We start from the raw sequence: 18,339 nt of genomic DNA on the forward strand, positions 1-18,339 counted from the left end.
TTTAGATAATATTAAAGTTAATCTATATTAATTTTATTAACAGTTATGAAATCAATATAACTTTAAAAAAAAATCTCAAATCTTAAAACTCAAAAATCAATAATTTAATAACAAAGAATAAAAAAAAAATCTTGCCAAACTAAAACAAAAAGAGAGAGACATTGAAGAAAAAAATCCAAGTTAAGTCAACTTAACTATAAAAACCAATCAAATGCGATATGAGATTAGATTTAAAAATAATTTTTTTTAAAAATGATCTAAAAAAACCGAAGTTAAACAACAAAAAATCTTGAGGTAACATGTGTTTAGTTGCACCCTGGATAACCCCGCATAAAGAAAAATGAAATAAATCATAATACTCAATTGTCAATAATTTAATGGTAAATAATAAAATCGAGATAAAAATAAAATTTAAAAAAACTAAGTCAACCCAGGTTAACTCAATTAATTTGTGACCTGAGATGTAAGACAAAAATTACCCAACAAAAAGGAAAGACGAACAAATCACGAAACTCAAAGCCTAATAAGTTAATGTCAAATAATAAAAAATAAAATAAAAATAAAAAATAATTAAAAAATTAAACTTAAACCAGGTTAATTATTGAAACTAGTGGACCGGGTCATGAGATATGGATTACCCAGTAAAAGACAAGCACAAAAAAATTACAAAGCAAAATTTTAAAAATTAAAAATTAAAACAATAATAATCAAACCTTTCATTGAAAACAATTGAAAGAAACTAATTAGAGATTAAATTGAAAAAAATAAATAAAAAAAAAAGGATTAGAAAGCAACAAAAAAAAGGACCAAAATTGAAAATAAAATAAAATTATACAAGATAAAATAAAAAAATAATATAAGGGATATAAAAATAATAATTAAAAAAATAAAGACAAGATTGAATACTATAATCAAATGAAATAAAATGGCAAGGAATTTAATTAACAAAAAAAACTTCAAAAAGTATTTAAATGAAAATAAATATAAATAAAAAAAATATGAACTAAATTCAAAATAAATACAAACTTAATAACATAATTCAATTTTAAAAAACTTGATACAAATACCAAGGCCTATAACCAAAAAAAAGAAAGGAGGAAAAAACTTCATAATTGCTGAACTGCCACTATCCTGGCCACACGCACTACTTCAGCAGCTTCGTCGCCACCTTACGCGTTGAAAGAGACAGTAATCGGCATTTTTTGACCGTTATAATACTCCCCGCATGCTATCACAGTGGCGTGCAGGACATAGACACGTTAACACGAGTATAACACTCCTCAACCTTTTAAAATTAATTTGTTAATATTTTAATAATGCAAATTACTAACCAATCCCTAAGGTCATATGAATATTATAGAGAAACCATGCTGCAAAAATGAAAACACCCTCCCAAGCGCACATAAGAATTTTTTAACTCAAAGGTTAAATATATAAAGACAAAAAAAACCCTCCTTGCAAGGTCAATTTTTTTTGCACCTTGAAGGGTACTAATATCATTTTACCATGTAAATAAATAAAAAGGACACAAAAGCCCCTTTACAAAAGCTAATTTTATTGTTTTTAAGAGCAACATGGTATTTTTTCCTGTATGTTTAAAAAAGTAAATGACTAAATTGTCCTTCATCAATTAACAAATATGATATGATATTTGTATCCTTAGAAAAACATCTTTACCCCTCTTACCAAGACAATTGTTAAAACAACTAATGTTCTGATGAATCCATCATCCTTCTCCTCACACTACATAACAAATAGTGGAGCACTTCTATCTTTTACCAAGGCAATGTTTGCAAACTGGAGACTTGGAGCTCCTTGGGCTTCTGGTTTTCTTGTTTCCACGGCATCCACCTCCCACAGGAACATAGGGCACCCTTTTGTTTTGTCATTGTCCAAACAGCTTTCTGAGAAGACTCTCTCGCCTTGCTTTATACGTCTACCACCCGATCTAAAGCTCCAGATTTTGGAGTTACTTCCTGCCATTGATGCAGAGAAAATGGTATGCGTTAGCTCGAAGGCTTAAGAATTGTTCCCCACTGGGCACGTTGGTGTTAAAGCAGAACTAATTAGAAAAAGAAATAGTTGGGCAGCAGTGAAGGGATTTTATACAGAAAAAATTGTGAAGTGAATTACTTGTGGATGAGCAGCCCCACTGGTACATCCCAAGATTGTGAAGTGAATTACTAGCCAAATTGATAAGGATTGCCAAATTTTATCTCATGAGGATATGGTAATAATTATTTTTTAAAATATTTTTTATTAAAAAAATATATTAAAATAAGATTTTTTTTAAAAAAAATATTTTTGATATTAGTATATTAAAATAATTTAAAAATATAAAAAATAATTAATTTAAAGCAAAAAACAAATAATTTTTTTTCAAAAATTCATTATTTTTTTAAATAAAAAAAAGTATACTCTTGAAACAGGATTAAATGCTTAATTAGTTGTGAAAAAATTGAGATACATGGGTTGCACTTACTAGCACAATCAACTAAATTTTTTTGTTGATTGGGCTGCTAGAAGTAGCATAACCAACAAAACTATGTTATTTCTAAAAAAATTTCTTATCAATACTAGTTTGAAAAATAATTTTACTCATTAAGCTATTTTCCAGAAAAAAAAATACTTTTATAATTTTAGGATATGTTGACAGTATAATATCAATTATTTTTGAAAATATTTTTTATTAAAAATATATTAAAATATTTTTTTTATTTTTAAAAAAATTATTTTTGATATCACTATATTAAAATGATCTAAAAATATAAAAAATTAATTTTAAATAAAAAAATATAATTATTTTAAAATACAAAAACAACCTCATAATTAAATTTCAAACTTTAATGGTGCCACTAAACTCAAAAGCTAGTAGCAAACTGTGCTAACAATGTTAGATATGTTTAAGAGATTAATTGACAAATTGTGAAATTGTATGACTTCAATGATATTTTTTTTAAATATACATATAGGTTTTTATGATTTATTTTTTTATATAATTTTTTAAAATAAAATTCAAAATATTTATGTATATATTTAATTAAATAAATCAAAAATTATTTATACAATAAAAAAATTATCAAGCCCAATCTCTACCTAATCAAAGTTAAGCCATCAAACATGTAACTTGGATAATTAATTCAATTAGGTTCAACCATGTTTTTTATATAATTTTTTTTTTATCTAAAGTAAACATTTATAAAATTAAAAACTAATAAAATATCAAAGTGATTAAAAAAATTAAACTAAAACCAATTATATTGCTTAATTATTAACTCCTCGATGCTTTGGAAAAAGAAGCATGTGAGGCGTCGTTTGTATTGCTTAGATTCTAGTGTTTTTAGTTACTGAAAAATCAAGCTGGTCTATTTTAAACCATGAAAAATCTATTTTCAACCATATTTGAAGTAAAAAAAAACACTTTAAACTTCTTCTAAAACATATGCATAACATCTAATAATTCAAAAATTGAATCTAAAACTCACAATTAACTTAAAATAAAAATTATTCTGGGTTCACATCTACTATTTCAAACAAATTTAAAGGAAAAAAAACACCTTGCATAAACTTTCTACGTCAAAAAAAACTTATTCATATTAAAATCACTTGTTTTCATTGCCAAAATTAGTTTCAATTGATAACTTTTTATTATTAGAATTTAGTCATTTTCCTTTTCTTTCTCAAACAAAAGATAAAAAATTAAAAAAAATGAAGTTTGTAACGAAAACTAAATTTCATAAATTACTAGGGATTTTAAGTTGATAATTTGAAAAGTTAGAAGATGAAACTCTACATTTAGCCTAAAGTTCTACTATCCCAATGAGACCTCTGTCGTCATCTAAGACGTCCAGGTGGCCATAATATGTAGTAACAAAATGGCTACATGGAGGTTTGCACTCATTGAAAATCTCCGTGTGGCTCACCCCATCTGGAGCACACGTCTGCGGTAAGATGGGGAAGGCTGGCTCATTGCCTAATCCAGTACCAATTATGGTGACAGGAATCGAAAAGTTAAAAGAGCAAGATTCGTAATTGAGTATTTTGGGCTCCATCTGATTATTTTTGGAAGTCCCCACAACGGGGTCTACTCCTATCAGCGCTGAAATGTTGATGTCTAAGGAAACATCGGCAAGTCCAAGTGCAAGAGCAAATGCAATGTATCCACCCCTACTGTGGCCTGCAAGAGCAAGGTTGTGCATTTCCCCTTCAATATCTTCAGGTAGCACACACCGGAGACCTGAGGGCAACCAGTTTGCCACTTCTGCTGCCAAGTCAAGCTCGACTTGTCCGCTAGGTGGCATCAATCCGTATAACTAAGGATCAAAACTCCAATGTCAGGTCAATCTTCACATAGAATATTTCTTCATCAAAATTAGACAAAAATAAAATACATGGAACAACATATATCCATGGGATGCTGCAGCTTTGTTAAAAGCTAGCTATACATGAAACTCATGAAGAATGAATCGATTTGTACAGTACGTTTGGATATATTAAGAAAGGACATGGAAAAAGGTGTACCTGCGGTGCGCCCCCTATGTATCCATGAGAAGAGATGAATTTGAAAACATCAGTGTACTTATAGTTATTTTTTGGAGTATTTTTTATATTAATATATCAAAATAATTTAAAAATATTAATTTAAAATAAATAAAAAATAAAAATATTTTAGATTTTTTTTAAAATACTTTTAAATAAAAAAATAAAAAAACAGGGCATAGAAGTTTTCCCTCGACAAAAGGACTGAGTTACAACTAGTTTAAACAACTAAGGATAGATAATATTTGTTGAATCTGCAAGGATAAAAAAACAAAAACAAAACATTAAGTAATCAATTGCATACAGGCAACATGCGTCATTTGACCTCGTCCCCGTTTTTTTATTTTTTCTTCCATTTTTTTATTATGGGAAGAATTACTGAAATTATGAAAAATTGAAAAAAAAACTAAATTTTTATAATTTCAATAAATACTTTCTTTAATAAAAGAAATGGAAGAAAAAATAACCAACAATTTATACAATTTACTTAACGCCTAAAAGCTCACACTAAACAAGGATAAATTAAGAAGTTTTGCCATTGACAGAAGTACTGAGTTATTAGCAAGTTTAAACAAGAAAGGTTAAATAATATTTGTTGAACCTACAAGGAATAAAGAATTAATTTCACGAAACTAAACGAAGATATTAACATCTTATCTGTTGGGAGGAAGAGGTTTGTTATTAATTATCAATATTAATTAATTCTGGAAAAGATACCGTTAGGAGGAAGAGGCTTCAACATCTTATCTGTTGTCTCTGTCCAGCATGAACAGAAGAAGAGGGTAACTCGTTTATTTTTTTTTTTGTTAAAACCGAAGTTGATACTTATTTTATTTTATTGGGCTGGTACAGGTTGGGCCTCAGTTATAGTTACCAACAACATTCTTCATTCAATTATATAAAGCCCAGATCCAAGAGCTAGACCCAATAACCAGTCCAGAGTCAGAAACACAGCTCAACATCATGCTCCATAGCTAAACAAACTCCTTTACAAAACGGAAACCTATGACCATTTTTAATAAAATTAAGTTACCATTTGTTTTTTAAAATATATAAAAATAATTTTGAAAAAATAATATTTTTTAATTTACTGATATAAAAAATTATTTTAATATATTTTTAAATAAAAAATATTTTAAATCATTACTATAAAACAAGAAAAGTCATCATTGCAAACACTCCATATTTCACAATTATAGCAGTGTTTGATATTGTATTTTGAATATGTTTTTTAAAATATTATTTTTTATTTTAAATTAATATATTTTTGATATTTTTATATCATTTTAATGTACTAATATCAAAAATAATTTTTAAAAAATAAAAAAATATTATTTTAATATATTTTAAAATAAAAAATACTTTAAAAAATAATTGTTACCATATTCTAAAACACCCTCAATATTAAACTGAGCACAATTGTTAGACAAATACTCTGACAGAGTGGCTTAACACGACCAAACTTTTAGGCACTCAATAACTACTCATTGGATGATAACAAAAGCTTCTAGTTTTCAAATGTAAAGAGTTTGAAGAACAGAGAGTTAGAGAAACAAGTTTTTTATTGAAGAGGGTTCACCTTAGAGGACTACTCTCCTGAGGTTCTGCCTTATAATGTTACACACTGCCTCTATTTATACTAATTTTTTAGGCTTTTGCTTACATCACTCATTACATAAGAAAGTACTAGAGCACACTTAATAATACACCCTTATGATACAAACGACAAGATAGTACAATACTAATATTAACTGAAAATAGGTTCATGATCTGGAGAGAGATTATGATCTGATAGGGTATCTTGATCTCGAGTAGTTTGGACTTGTAGGACCAACACATAGTCATCATCTGCAACCATTTCCAGCTCATGTGGTTCCAAAAGCGTTGGGATGCCCAAAATTATCTGCTTGAGTTTTTTATTTTTGTACTGCATTCGTAAGTCATGGATATGAACAGAATATTCAGGGTCGCAAAAATCATGGCCAAGTTCTTCATCAGGATCTGTTCCTTTAGGTCATAGTTCATCAGGAATAATGTTGTTCTTGAGGCATACTGTTTTTTGCACGGTCCGGAGTTCGGGGAGGTTTTCTAGGAAATGTTCGTACAGGAAGTATGAATGGGTTTTGTAGAAGGTAGCTTGTGGAAAACTTATAACCAGATTGTCTGTTGCGGCTTTGAAAGGCCTGTGAAATATGAAAATAGAGAACAGATGAGCAAAAACTTGCTTAACAAACTTATTTTGAGATGCATTCTGATATACTTCAATCCAACAAGTTTGTGGATGAGGCCATTGAGATTTTTTATGTTGGAGAAGGGAGACCCATTGTGTAGGGTTGTGGAACCAAGTGAGGAATTTCAAAATATAATTTCAAGAATCTGTTGGCCAAGAAGTCCGAAGAAGACTGGAAAGAAAGCAGTCGGTGGGAAACTCAATAGCAATATGGTACAGGTGACAGAGGTACTATAAGAAAAAGTAGAGTTCTTTAGGGAACATGCCGGAAGGTTTGAAGGTGAAAAGGTGGATAAAAAGATATTTGGGATGGATGCCTAAGCTTTGGAAACAAAAGGAAGACATATCATAGTTGAGAAGAAGGTAATCTTGGAGGCTAAACAGTTTGTCTTTGGCCTGTAGGTTAAGAGTGTGGTTAAGAATCATTTCTTGAGCAAGAGAGGGTAAATCATTTGTGGGGAAGTCTTGCTCAGGTGGAGGTGAATTGGAAGAGGAGGCCATAAGAATCAAGGGAATGAGGAGTGTTTGTGATTTAGGAGGTCTGGTCAGCATGACTAGGATCAAGTTCTTGGTTCCTTTTATATGCTCGACGGTGAAGGTGTACTTGAAAAACCACTTTGCTAATCTCAGAAGTTGTGGATGAGGAAGCATTTTGTGCTTGAACTGTAGCATTTTTGGAAAAGAGGAACAATCCATGATTACTATAAAGTGATAGGCTGGCCGGGGGGACTCGAATTTTTGGATGCCATACTTTACAGCTAAGATTTCTTTAAAAGTGGAGTGGTAGGGAGGTTCTAATTCCTTGAAGGACCCACCTTTGTATCCACATATGTGTCGGTGACCATCTTTATCTTCAAGGAGGAAAACACTCCAATACTTGTCACTAACATCAGTTTGGAGTATGCGTTGTCCTGTGGATGGAATAACTAAAGCAGGTAAATTTTATGTGGCCATCTTTAATTGTCTGACAGCTTGTGTCTGTTTTTCTGTCCAGGGGTCTGCATCTTTTTTAAGCATGAACTGAAGTAGCCTTGTCATCTGTACAATTCAGGGAATAAAATTTCAGAGGTATTGGATAATACCCAAAAACTGTTGGACTTGCTTTCTCGTGTGGGGGCTATCAGAAAATTTTTGGAGTTCTTCAGCTATATGGATGCCAGGTATATAAGCACCATCTACAAAAATCATGCCAAGAAATTCAATTTCCTTTTGGTAGATAAGCATCTTGGTTTCAGAAAGCATAATACCATGATGGTGCATGAGCTCTGCAAATTGCTTTAACAACGCAGCATGTGACTCCTCATCTTTTGAGAAAAGTAACACATCATCGATGTAGATTAAAGTTGATTGAAGCATAGGTTTATATACTTTAATCATGGCTTTTTGAAATAATGAGGGTGCCACTTTGAGACCAAAAGGTATAACTCGCCATTGATAATGATGGTCTAGTATACAGAAACCTGTTTTGTATCTATCTACAAGATGAATGCCAAGTTGCTAAAAGCCAGCTTTAAGATCAAATTTGGAGAACACTTTGGCATTGTAAAGGCATGAGAATAATGTCATGGTATTTAGCAAGGGGAACTTATCATCTTGTAAAAAATGAATCAAAGGCTGATAATTAATTACCAACCTGAGCTTGCCTCTTTTTTATTCAGACCTTTTATTAACATAAAAGGCTTCACAGGACCAGGGTGAGTCTGTAGGTTCAATTAATGCTTGAGCCTGTAATTGAGCACATTCCTCTTGAGCTAGTATCTTGTGCTTTGGATTCATTCCGGAGTGACTGGCTTTGGTGGGATTGATGTCTTCATTAAGCTTGAAAGGAAGCCTAATAAAAAATTGTGGATTTTGCCATTAGGGATGAGAACATTTAGCAAGAAATTTCTTATGAGAATTTGAACATGAGTGTTGGATTATTTGGGATTTAATGAGAGCAATATGATCTGTGAGGGAAGATTGGAGTTTATAGAGTGAAGGGGTAATTGTATATGGAAGAAAATGGGTTTTATACTGAATACCACCAGGAAGGATTCTGAATTTAGATTTGAAATAAACATCAAACCCAATAACTAAATCCTTTTCAGGTAAAGGAGAACCAAGAACATGGGTTTTGACAGAACATTGTGGTAGGATTTGGATGGTAATAGGTCTTTTAGTTTTGAGTTGGGTGCAAAAAACTTGATTGTCAGCAGCCCGAAAGTATTCTTTATGGGTGACCCAACAATGAAGAGGAAGAACTTTAGGGTTAAGAATGGTTCTATAGGCTCCTGTATCAAATAAAGCTATGGCTTTGATGGGCTTAACATATGTGGATGTAAGAATAATAACAGGGGCTCAAGGTATTGGGTGTGAAGGGGAACTAGTAGGTTGGGCTTCGTAAAGTTCATAGATCTCATCATCAGAACTTTCGTCTACAACAGCAGCTATGGTATCAGGAGTTAGCTCATCCGTAAAGGAGAATAGGGATTCAACTTCATCAGCATCGGGGTTGAACTTTGTATTTTGGGTTAGGAAATCAATTAACTTCAATGACTGAGCCTTCTTTTGTGGATAGGTTTTTGCAAAGTGACCCTTGCGCTTATAAATGAAGCATCGATTAAAGCTGGGAGTGAAATGCTTGGGGCGTTGAGTGCGGCGTCGTCTGAGGAACTCCCATTTCTTCTGGCGACCATTAAAAAAAGATCTATGGATTTTCTTGAAATGCTTCTTCTTTTTTAGGGAACAATTGCAATTAGCATTGTCGGAGCATTTAATCAGTAGATCTGGTCGTTTGCAAGCACAGAGCATAGTTTTAGCAGGCTGTAATAGCTTGGTAAAATATTTGTGATGATCGTATATTTTGTTGAGGGCTTCTAACACCTGATGAAAGATAGTACTGAGAGATTGGTTATCAATAACTTCTTTTCTGATTTTGAATAGTCTGAATGTTTCATCAACCAAATCCCTAGGTATGGATGCCAAAAAGGCATGCTTAAGGCTTGGATCATCAGGACCAGAGAGAATATGGTATCGTCGGCACATTTCTTTAAAATGTCTTTCAAGATCAGATCTTAAATAAAAACAACACTTCATCTTAAAGTACTCGTACCGTGCTATTTCTTTATCATTTAGAGCTTCTCCAAGGAATTCATAATGGAGCTAGCCCAAGGCTTCAAAAAGAGATGCACCATTCACAAATTATAGTTGCCGATAATCACCTAAAGCATGGAACCAATCCCATAAGATGCTAGAGAACTTTGCAGAGAATAGTTGTAATGCATCTCTAAGGGTTGCATCGTCCTTGAATATATAACTAGTTAGCCACGAATGAAATTCAAGGATTCTGTCTCGCCATTTTACTCGTAGAATATCATCTAGAGTAAAATATCCACCAGTATTTGGAGAATAGATATGAGGTTGATAATGGCGAAGATTAAGATTTACTTCATTATCACTGCTAACTGATTCATCTACACTAACTCTTGTGGTAGAGGTTGGAAGAGGCTCTGACAGAGTCCAGAAAGATTGAGGATCTGATAAATGTGCTGGAGGAGGATCAACCATTAATAATGGTGGCATGGAACAAGTGTCAGAAGAATCATCTTCAGTAAAAGATGCTTCAGAAGTTACAAGAGTGACATCATCAGGAGTCTCTTCTTTAGATGAATGAACAAGGGTTCATGAGTTAGGATTTTAGAAATAGTCTGGTGGGAACAAGTAGCAAGTAAAGACTAGATAGGGTTGGAAGGTTGAGTGTAAAAGAACCATGCATGTATACAAACTAAAAAAAGAAAAAAAGCTACACGTAAACTGGATCATCTATAAAACAACTAAAATAATTCAATATTAATGTCATCTTTATCCGAGTTAGGCATTATTCGTGAATACATGTAGGATTTAAAATTATAATTGTGTCACTTGATTTAAGAATTCATAAAAAAAAAATCTAGATTATTAAATCAGCTTTCATGGACTTAATTTAAATTATTGTTTTATTAAAATAAAATTATTTTTTAATAAATAATTAAAATTCTTGATGAAATTAATCAAATTTTATCATATCAATATTATTTTTTAACTCAATTTAAATTATAATTCAAATTAAACTCTGGACAACATATTTTTTGAATGGATCCGCATTGGATTTATGAACTATTTTATAACTATCTTAAACTAAACACAAATATTATAATTAATTAAATTTTAAAATCTATTCCCAAGAGCTATTTAAATTATGGAAGCTACGAAACCGATGTGTTTTTTCCCCTTCCTATTCCTTAGGCTACTCTTTTCATTTCTTTAATAAAGTCAAAATATATATATATAAAAAAGAAAGCAACGTAATTCCTTTTTTTTTACTTTTTAATTTTTTTATGGTTAAAAAAAATAGAAAAACTTAATCCATAAGCAACGTTCTCACAATACACGGACAGCTCAAATAATTTTTATTTTTTTTTAAAAAAAAAACCCGAGAACTCTAGACACCACCGGACAATCCACGTGTCAAGCAAAAAACTCCACGTATACTCCAACTTTCATTCCACGCGAAGTCCGCGACGTATCTTGAAGTTTCTCATCTCACCGAAGCCGCTCTTATTATCACCTCTTCCGTTCCCTCCCTCTCCACACTCAAAGCTCATTCCTTGACCCAAAAAAAAAAACTCGCTTTGTCCTTCACTTTCTCGGCATCCAAACACACTATTAGTAGAGAGAAAAGTTTTGAAGATGTGGAATCAGCCGTACAGGAAGAATGACTTGGAGGTCGGAGGAAGGCCGCTGTATCCAATGATGCTCGAAAGCCCGCAGCTCCGGTGGGCCTTCATTAGGAAAGTGTATTCAATCTTGGCTTTCCAGTTACTTTTAACAATCGCAGTGGCAGCCGTCGTTGTTTCTGTCCGGCCGATTGCTGTGTTCTTTTCGACCACTGGGGCTGGGCTGGGAGTTTATATACTGCTTATTCTCATGCCTCTTTTTAGTAAGTTTTTGAAACCAATACCATATTTTAAGTTTATTACTGTTAGGCGGTGAATTTAGTTTTTAATTATGGTTGATTTTGTGCAGCTTTGTTGCCTTTGTATTACTATCACCAGAAGCATCCAGTGAATTACATTCTGCTTGGGATTTTTACCATTTGTCTCGCCTTCGCTGTTGGCTTAACTTGTGCCTACACTGAAGGTAATTAAGTTTAATTTGATTTTGTGTCTTTATAAGTTTAATTAAGTCTTGGAATAGGATATTATTAGCTGGTAGCATACCAACTTTATGCCTGCAAAATTTCAATGTGTTCTAAGAGTCATGGTCTTAGCCTGTAAATTAGAGTTTATTACGATTCTAACGTTACAATCCTAAATTGTACAGTGAACTGAAAAGATTTTAATAAAATTAACAAATAATCAATTTATTGAAAAAATAAGTTACAACGTTGTTTAAAATTAAAAAAATAGCTAGGAAAAAAAATATATCCAGAACAACCGGCCCTATAGAGAACAGGGCATGTAGAATGCTCTGTTTAAATTTCAGCCCTTTGCTATCAGAGAAGTCAAAGGCATTTAGACTTTTTCTCGGACATGTTAGTCCGTGTCATTTTGCGTATGAATTTCTTACTGGGCTTGTGTATACATGACTAAAATAGTGAAATATATTTGGCGACACAGGAAAGGTTATTCTGGAGTCTGTGATTCTGACAACTGTGGTAGTTGTCAGTCTCACCCTGTACACATTCTGGGCAGCTAGGAGAGGCCATGATTTCAACTTCCTCGGCCCCTTCTTGTTCGGAGCAATCATGATCCTTATGATATTTGCTTTGATCCAGGTAATTTTAATCTTCAGCTTCTTCTGTTTTAGTATTCAAATCTTGATAACTTTTTTTTTTTTTTTGAATTTTCTGTTATGAATTTTCATGGCTTTATTTTTGTTTTCGAATCTTGATAACTTTTTTTTTTTTGAATTTTCTGTCATGAATTTTCATGGCTTTATTTTTGTTTTCTGGATGCAGATTTTATTTCCACTGGGTAGAATCTCTCTGATGATTTATGGGTGCTTGGCTTCAATCATATTCTGCGGATACATCATATATGATACAGACAACCTGATCAAGCGGCACGCTTATGATGAATACATTTGGGCGGCAGTGAGTTTGTATCTGGACATCATTAATCTCTTCCTCTCACTGCTAACCATCTTCAGAGCCGCTGATACCTAAGATCACTGTCCAGTTTTTGAACCTAAGATCATTTCTCAGCTTTGTCTCTCACGCGCATTCATTGAAATCAAATTGTTAACCTTGTAAAAAGCAGCTCTCTACTATACTATTTTCTTCCCTCTTTTCTCTTTTCCGCCGCTAGTCTCCTTCGTTTCAAGGCCGGATGTGAATGGCTTTATCACATGCGTATATATTAGTGACTTTTAATCGTAGATTTTTGCAGGGTTTTACGTCACAGTGGTTTACCTTTTACTAGTTTACTTGTTGTGGAAGTTTTCCATTTTATGTTCCTTTACTTCCTTGAAGAGGTCGTGAAGTAAACTGTATAGGACTTAAATTACGAGTCGTGGTCTCGTCTTGTCGTTAAAATTATGAATGGATCAAAATGTAAAGGTTCTTTCTAGACTAGCACGATAAGATAAAGTATTTTCCAACGCGTGTGTTGTGCATTGTTTACCATAATTCAAATTTCTGTTTGTTTATTGAAAATTGTTTTTTAAATAAATTTTAGAAAAATAAATTATTTTTTTGATATTTGATAATATAATAAAAAATAAATTAAAAAATATTTTTTAATATTTGATTATATTATGAAAAATAAGATAGGAAATAATTTATTAATGATTTATTTTTTAAAATTTATTAAAATACTGAGAAATAAATGAGAATAAAATTAAAAAAAATATAATTATATAAATTATCTTAAATAAAATAAATAATAATTAAAATAATAAAGATTAAATTTAACAAATAAAAAATTAAAAGATAAATAAATTAAAATAATAATAATTATCATTTTATAAATTATTTTAAATAAAATAAGTAATAATTAAAAAATAAGGATCAAATTTGATAGATAAAAAAATTCAATTAAAAAATAACAAGAAAAAAGTAAATAAGAATTATAAAAAATAAAGATCAAAGTTAATATAAAAACTAAATTCTAGGGGATAAAATTGAAATATATATATTTGAAAATTAAATTTGATATTATTAGTAAATAATATGATATTTTTAAATTTTTTATGAATTTTTTTAAAAAAATTCATTTAAAATAAAAGAAAAATATTTTTTTAAAAAATTAAATCAAATTTTTATTTGACTAAAAAATATTTTTATTGATCAATGTTTTTAATAATAAATAAACATAAAAAAATTTTAAAAGTAGTTTTTAGAAAATTATATTATGCAAACAAACTAGGTCTAAGTTAGTTTATTCTCTTAAAAGTCAACATTAATATTTTTTTTATAAAAAATTAAATGGAATGAAATAAAAAAAAATAAAGATATAAAAAAGATGACATGGCATAAAAAGGTAAGAAAGGAGGGAAAAAAGGTGCTGGGGACCCATTAGAATTCCGGTAATAACACTTTTAATATCATAAGAAAGATATTAACTAGACGAATTAACATATTATGGAAAATCAACTTCAAATCTTATGATGAAATGTCAGCAAATAAATATGTCGGTGTTATCATACAACATATGTAACTCACTACTAGCATATGAAAAGGCACACCTAACTTATGGCAGCTATTATATGTAATACATGCATGTATGCAACTACTTGTTACGTATATGCTACATGCACGATTACTTTAGTATTTTACTATCTCCTGGTGTGGGAAATAAGTTTGTTTATAGTACAGAAAAACTCCTTAAATTACCTTTAGTTTTAACTGGCTTGGGTTTTTCAACTGGCAACCACGTCTGAGAGGACGACGAACTGTGACAATAAATGTGCTTTCCCGTCTTACGATGGCTGCCGAGTGCTATGTTGATACGGATTGATGACCTGCTGGCTGTAATATATAAGTTTGGGAAAGTACAGGCTCGAGAAGGAATAGCAGACGTACACACGAGGGAAACCATCTAGAGGACGGAATGAAGCATAAAGCTATGCTTGAAAGGAAAACTCTTTCTCAAAGTATATTCCTTGCTGTATTTTTCTTATTCATAGAAAACTTGCCTTGATATTTCTGCTTCTTTGGCTTGTTGTTCTGCCGCATTTTTGCTTTCATTTTCTCACTGGAAAAACAACCTCTAACCTAAAACAGGAGGCACAAAATTGACCAATTCGGACAATGTGGATGAATCCCAGGCAGAGGAGAAATTTCGATGTTGGAGAATATCCAGCCGAACTGGACGGTCCAAGGTACCACTGGGTCTTCATTCGTAAAGTTTATACAATCATTGCTATACAACTGCTAGTCACTGTTGCGGTGGCAACCGCAGTTGTTTCAGTTCATTCCATTTCAAACTTCATCGTGCACACTAAGGTGGGATTGGCTGTCTATATAGCTATCATTGTTATCCCTTTTATTGGTATGTTCGCATTTTCAGAGCCATCAATTTCATCTTCATCTTGTTCTCTTTTTTGCTTGACGGGTTGATCTAATGTTTCGTTTGAATCTCTCCCAAAAAACCCCTGCAGTCTTGTGTCCATTATATTACTTTTACCAGCTACGCCCACTGAATTATCTTCTCCTTGGAGTTTTTACCACTGCTCTCGGATTTCTGGTCGGACTTACATGTGCGTTTACCAGTGGTAAGGGATACAAGTCTCTCTCTAGTCTTTGGTGTTCTGCTTATGAATAGAGTTGGGAGTTAATTTTGTATGATTAAATCTCCAGTTGTTTGATCATGGGACCATTACCAAGTAGTTTATATGATTCAAACTTTTGCTTCCACGTGTGGTGGGGCATGTTTGGTTAAAGTATTCCTTTTTAAACATTGCTGGAAGCAGTTCGAATCACGTAGAAGCCTTCTTTGATTCAATTAGGCTAATTTACTATAGGTTCCTGTGCTGGTTGATTCAACAATTGTATCACTGATAATATAATAAATGATGTGATAACAGGGAAGGTTATTTTGCAATCTGCCATCATAACTTTCACGGCCATGGTTATTCTCACTCTGTACACCTTCTGGGCGGCTAGGAGAGGTCATGATTTCAGCTTCCTCGGGCCTTTCTTGTCTGCTTCCCTGATTGCTCTTCTGGTGTTTGCTCTGATTCAGGTATATATACTTTCATCTTTGACTGCTTTCTTGAACTCAACGAGGTTGTTTTCCACAACTGATATTTATGCTGTTCATACAATGCAGATTTTCTTTCCCTTGGGTAGGATTTCTGTAATGATCTTTGGGTGCTTGGCATCGATCTTATTTTGCGGGTTCATAATATACGATACAGACAGCCTGATCAAACGTTATGCTTATGATGAGTACATTTGGGCTGCAGTCTCTTTGTACCTGGATATCATTAATCTTTTCCTTAGTATTCTAACTGTCTGCAGTGCCCAAGATTGCTAGGGCCATCACTTCTCCGTTTCTGTTTCTTTATGTATTCTAAGCCTTGAAGTGAATTTCTTAGAAACTGCACACTTTAATTCTCTACCGCAGTAATCTCTATAGTAGATTGACATTCGTTCAACTGCTTTTTGGCATTTTTTTTTAATGGTTTTGCAATGCAGAAAAGGCAGTCCAACTCATGGAAAGTCATTAGCATCCATCAATTAATTTTCACACCGTGAGGCAATCCAATTTTTCCAGAACTCATGTATGATGTTGCAGAAGAGCTTTCCAGTACCGATTCCAATAAGATATGGACCACAAGGAAAGAAAATTGCCTAGCAAAATCTAACGAAAGAAATTAGGCAAACCACGATTTTCATTTAAATAACACCATCTAATTGAAGTCAAATTCTCCTTCAACATGCTTTTTACTACAATACCTCTGCTTCCCCTGCTTCTGTCGAACTGAAGACAGAAAGCATGCACATGTTCCTTTTCATTCTCTCTCCCTACGTTCATTTCTAATTCCCAGAGGAAACCTCTTCAATTCCTAAATTTCACACCTCTCCATTTATATTTCCGAGAAGGATAAAACCAACAACAGTTCCACTATGTTCAGAAGCCTAGCAAATTAGTCAAAAAAACAAACTTATTGCCTTTAGTTATAGTGGAACTCTAAAATTGAAGAATTCTGTTTTTTCTTTGGGATACAGTAGAGAGAAGCCTCGAAACACCTTGAGTCCAGATATCGTGTTCCCTCTGGTTCTTGCACTCAAACTCCACGATGCCTCTAGCTAGTGTTTTCAGTCCAAAGTATCGACGATGATCTCCACCCTCTAACAAGTGTCTCCCTGGCCATGCTGGCATATCCTTGCAAACCTCCAACACAACATCTGCATCTCACAAGACATATCAGTATGAGAATTAGAATTACAATTTGTGGTCCTATGTAATTGGCAGAAAGGGTAGCAGGTTACTTTTTTTCTTTTTGGTGATAGTCCCTGCAACATGTCTGCTCTTCATCTTTAGCATCACCTACATTGAGACAACATCATTTCAAGTGAAACAGGTGGGAATCGGAAAGCAATTAATAAAGATTTTTAAACAGAACACTTCAATGAGAAACCTCACCTGGCCTGTCCTGTGTAAGTATACAGAGACAATTTTCCAGTGCAGATCACCTGCAATGACAGTAATGTTAACTGTTTTATTTTGCTTTCTTCAAGAAAGGATATAAAATATAGAACTGCAACCAGATCAGTTGATGATTTAATATTCAGTTTTGAGGTGATAAAAGTAGCCATATTAGAGAAAAATATTGATTATTGTAAATTTACCTTGGCGGGTGCGTTTGAGAAGCTCACTGCCCCTGGCAAGAAATTCTACGCTACAAGCACCCAAAAAATTATCTCCATTGACAAGCTCACCGCTGTAGCTTCGGTTATGATGTCCATTATTTCCTGCACCACAGATTCCAGTGCATCTCTCTATAGGTATTGCCGCTGCAACATTTAAAACATCCTTTAATGCTCTTGCCTTCAAGGTTGCTGCCCCACGTAGAGCTGCACGATAAAGGAAAATAACCATCCTTGAATGCCTATTAATTTTCACCCAGAAGTACTTTAAGATTAAGGGACTGTAGAAGCTGTAACAGTATTTCATGGCCATGAGGTTCATAAACTTCTGTCATAAAAATCATCGAGACTCCCCGAATTTTATCACATTTCCATACCAAAGTAGCTTCTAAAGGATGATCCTCAAGCAAGTCTAAACATCTAAAAATAGACTTAACCAGCTGACCAAACCAGTCAAGCAAAACTTCGCTGAACTATACATCATAAATTTTTTACTGACAAAATGTGCGCTAGAAATAGACAGTTCGCAGACATATTTTCAAAAATTTATCGTATACATAAAAGCGAACGTCATTACCAGTAGCTGCAGCTGCTGTAAGAGTGGTGATATCATCATGTGAATGAACATTCACAGCAGAGCTCACTACTGAAGCAAGATGGTCACGCTCAGCGCCCATAGCCTCAGCAGTCTCCACACACTGAGCAGCCACCAATGTAGCCGCAGATGCCACAGCCC

General features: G+C 32.8%; 4 protein-coding genes across 4 annotated transcripts in view; 2 read left to right on the forward strand and 2 right to left on the reverse strand.

Moving 5' to 3' along the window:
- Nucleotides 1-3,800: 3,800 nt before the first annotated feature.
- LOC105131482 (chlorophyllase type 0-like) lies at nucleotides 3,801-4,584 on the reverse strand. The gene is made up of 2 exons (XM_011034483.1): nucleotides 4,522-4,584; nucleotides 3,801-4,313 (listed from the first exon to the last, which is right to left on the reverse strand). Exon 2 carries the CDS (start codon nucleotides 4,299-4,301, stop codon nucleotides 3,801-3,803), a length of 501 nt encoding a protein of 166 aa, XP_011032785.1. The 5' UTR covers nucleotides 4,302-4,313; nucleotides 4,522-4,584.
- Nucleotides 4,585-11,360: 6,776 nt separating this feature from the next.
- Nucleotides 11,361-13,205, forward strand: LOC105131396 (BI1-like protein). Its single transcript, XM_011034344.1, has 4 exons — nucleotides 11,361-11,726; nucleotides 11,813-11,926; nucleotides 12,406-12,563; nucleotides 12,747-13,205. The coding sequence occupies exons 1-4, from the start codon at nucleotides 11,477-11,479 to the stop codon at nucleotides 12,951-12,953; spliced, it is 729 nt and encodes a 242-aa protein (XP_011032646.1). The 5' UTR covers nucleotides 11,361-11,476; the 3' UTR covers nucleotides 12,954-13,205.
- A 1,222-nt stretch (nucleotides 13,206-14,427) lies between these two features.
- LOC105131397 (BI1-like protein) lies at nucleotides 14,428-16,387 on the forward strand. Its single transcript, XM_011034345.1, has 4 exons — nucleotides 14,428-15,279; nucleotides 15,389-15,502; nucleotides 15,815-15,972; nucleotides 16,060-16,387. Exons 1-4 carry the CDS (start codon nucleotides 15,039-15,041, stop codon nucleotides 16,264-16,266), a joined length of 720 nt encoding a protein of 239 aa, XP_011032647.1. The 5' UTR covers nucleotides 14,428-15,038; the 3' UTR covers nucleotides 16,267-16,387.
- Nucleotides 16,388-16,642: 255 nt separating this feature from the next.
- The window catches only part of LOC105131483 (uncharacterized), a 4,154-nt gene continuing 2,457 nt past the window's right edge, over nucleotides 16,643-18,339 (reverse strand). The window contains exons 4-8 of the mRNA XM_011034484.1: nucleotides 18,181-18,337; nucleotides 17,586-17,810; nucleotides 17,380-17,429; nucleotides 17,226-17,283; nucleotides 16,643-17,141 (exon numbers count right to left, since the gene is read on the reverse strand). Coding sequence (XP_011032786.1) covers nucleotides 16,924-17,141; nucleotides 17,226-17,283; nucleotides 17,380-17,429; nucleotides 17,586-17,810; nucleotides 18,181-18,337 — 708 coding nt within the window. The 3' untranslated portion in view covers nucleotides 16,643-16,923. The remainder of the gene's footprint in view (nucleotides 17,142-17,225; nucleotides 17,284-17,379; nucleotides 17,430-17,585; nucleotides 17,811-18,180; nucleotides 18,338-18,339) is intronic.

The sequence above is a fragment of the Populus euphratica genome, unplaced genomic scaffold, assembly GCF_000495115.2.
Source record: "Populus euphratica unplaced genomic scaffold, PopEup_1.0 scaffold23.1, whole genome shotgun sequence".
NCBI lineage: Eukaryota > Viridiplantae > Streptophyta > Magnoliopsida > Malpighiales > Salicaceae > Populus > Populus euphratica.

What these genes read in the sequence shown, in the direction of transcription:
- LOC105131482 (XM_011034483.1), bottom strand. Translation starts at nt 4,301, where the DNA reads ATGCCACCTAGCGGACAAGTCGAGCTTGACTTGGCAGCAGAAGTGGCA.
- LOC105131396 (XM_011034344.1), top strand. Translation starts at nt 11,477, where the DNA reads ATGTGGAATCAGCCGTACAGGAAGAATGACTTGGAGGTCGGAGGAAGG. An exon ending in TATTCTCATGCCTCTTTTTA is followed by an intron (nt 11,727 to 11,812) that starts GTAAGTTTTTGA and finishes GATTTTGTGCAG; the next exon opens with CTTTGTTGCCTTTGTATTAC. An exon ending in TGATATTTGCTTTGATCCAG is followed by an intron (nt 12,564 to 12,746) that starts GTAATTTTAATC and finishes TTCTGGATGCAG; the next exon opens with ATTTTATTTCCACTGGGTAG.
- LOC105131397 (XM_011034345.1), top strand. Translation starts at nt 15,039, where the DNA reads ATGTGGATGAATCCCAGGCAGAGGAGAAATTTCGATGTTGGAGAATAT. An exon ending in CATTGTTATCCCTTTTATTG is followed by an intron (nt 15,280 to 15,388) that starts GTATGTTCGCAT and finishes AAACCCCTGCAG; the next exon opens with TCTTGTGTCCATTATATTAC. An exon ending in TACATGTGCGTTTACCAGTG is followed by an intron (nt 15,503 to 15,814) that starts GTAAGGGATACA and finishes ATGTGATAACAG; the next exon opens with GGAAGGTTATTTTGCAATCT.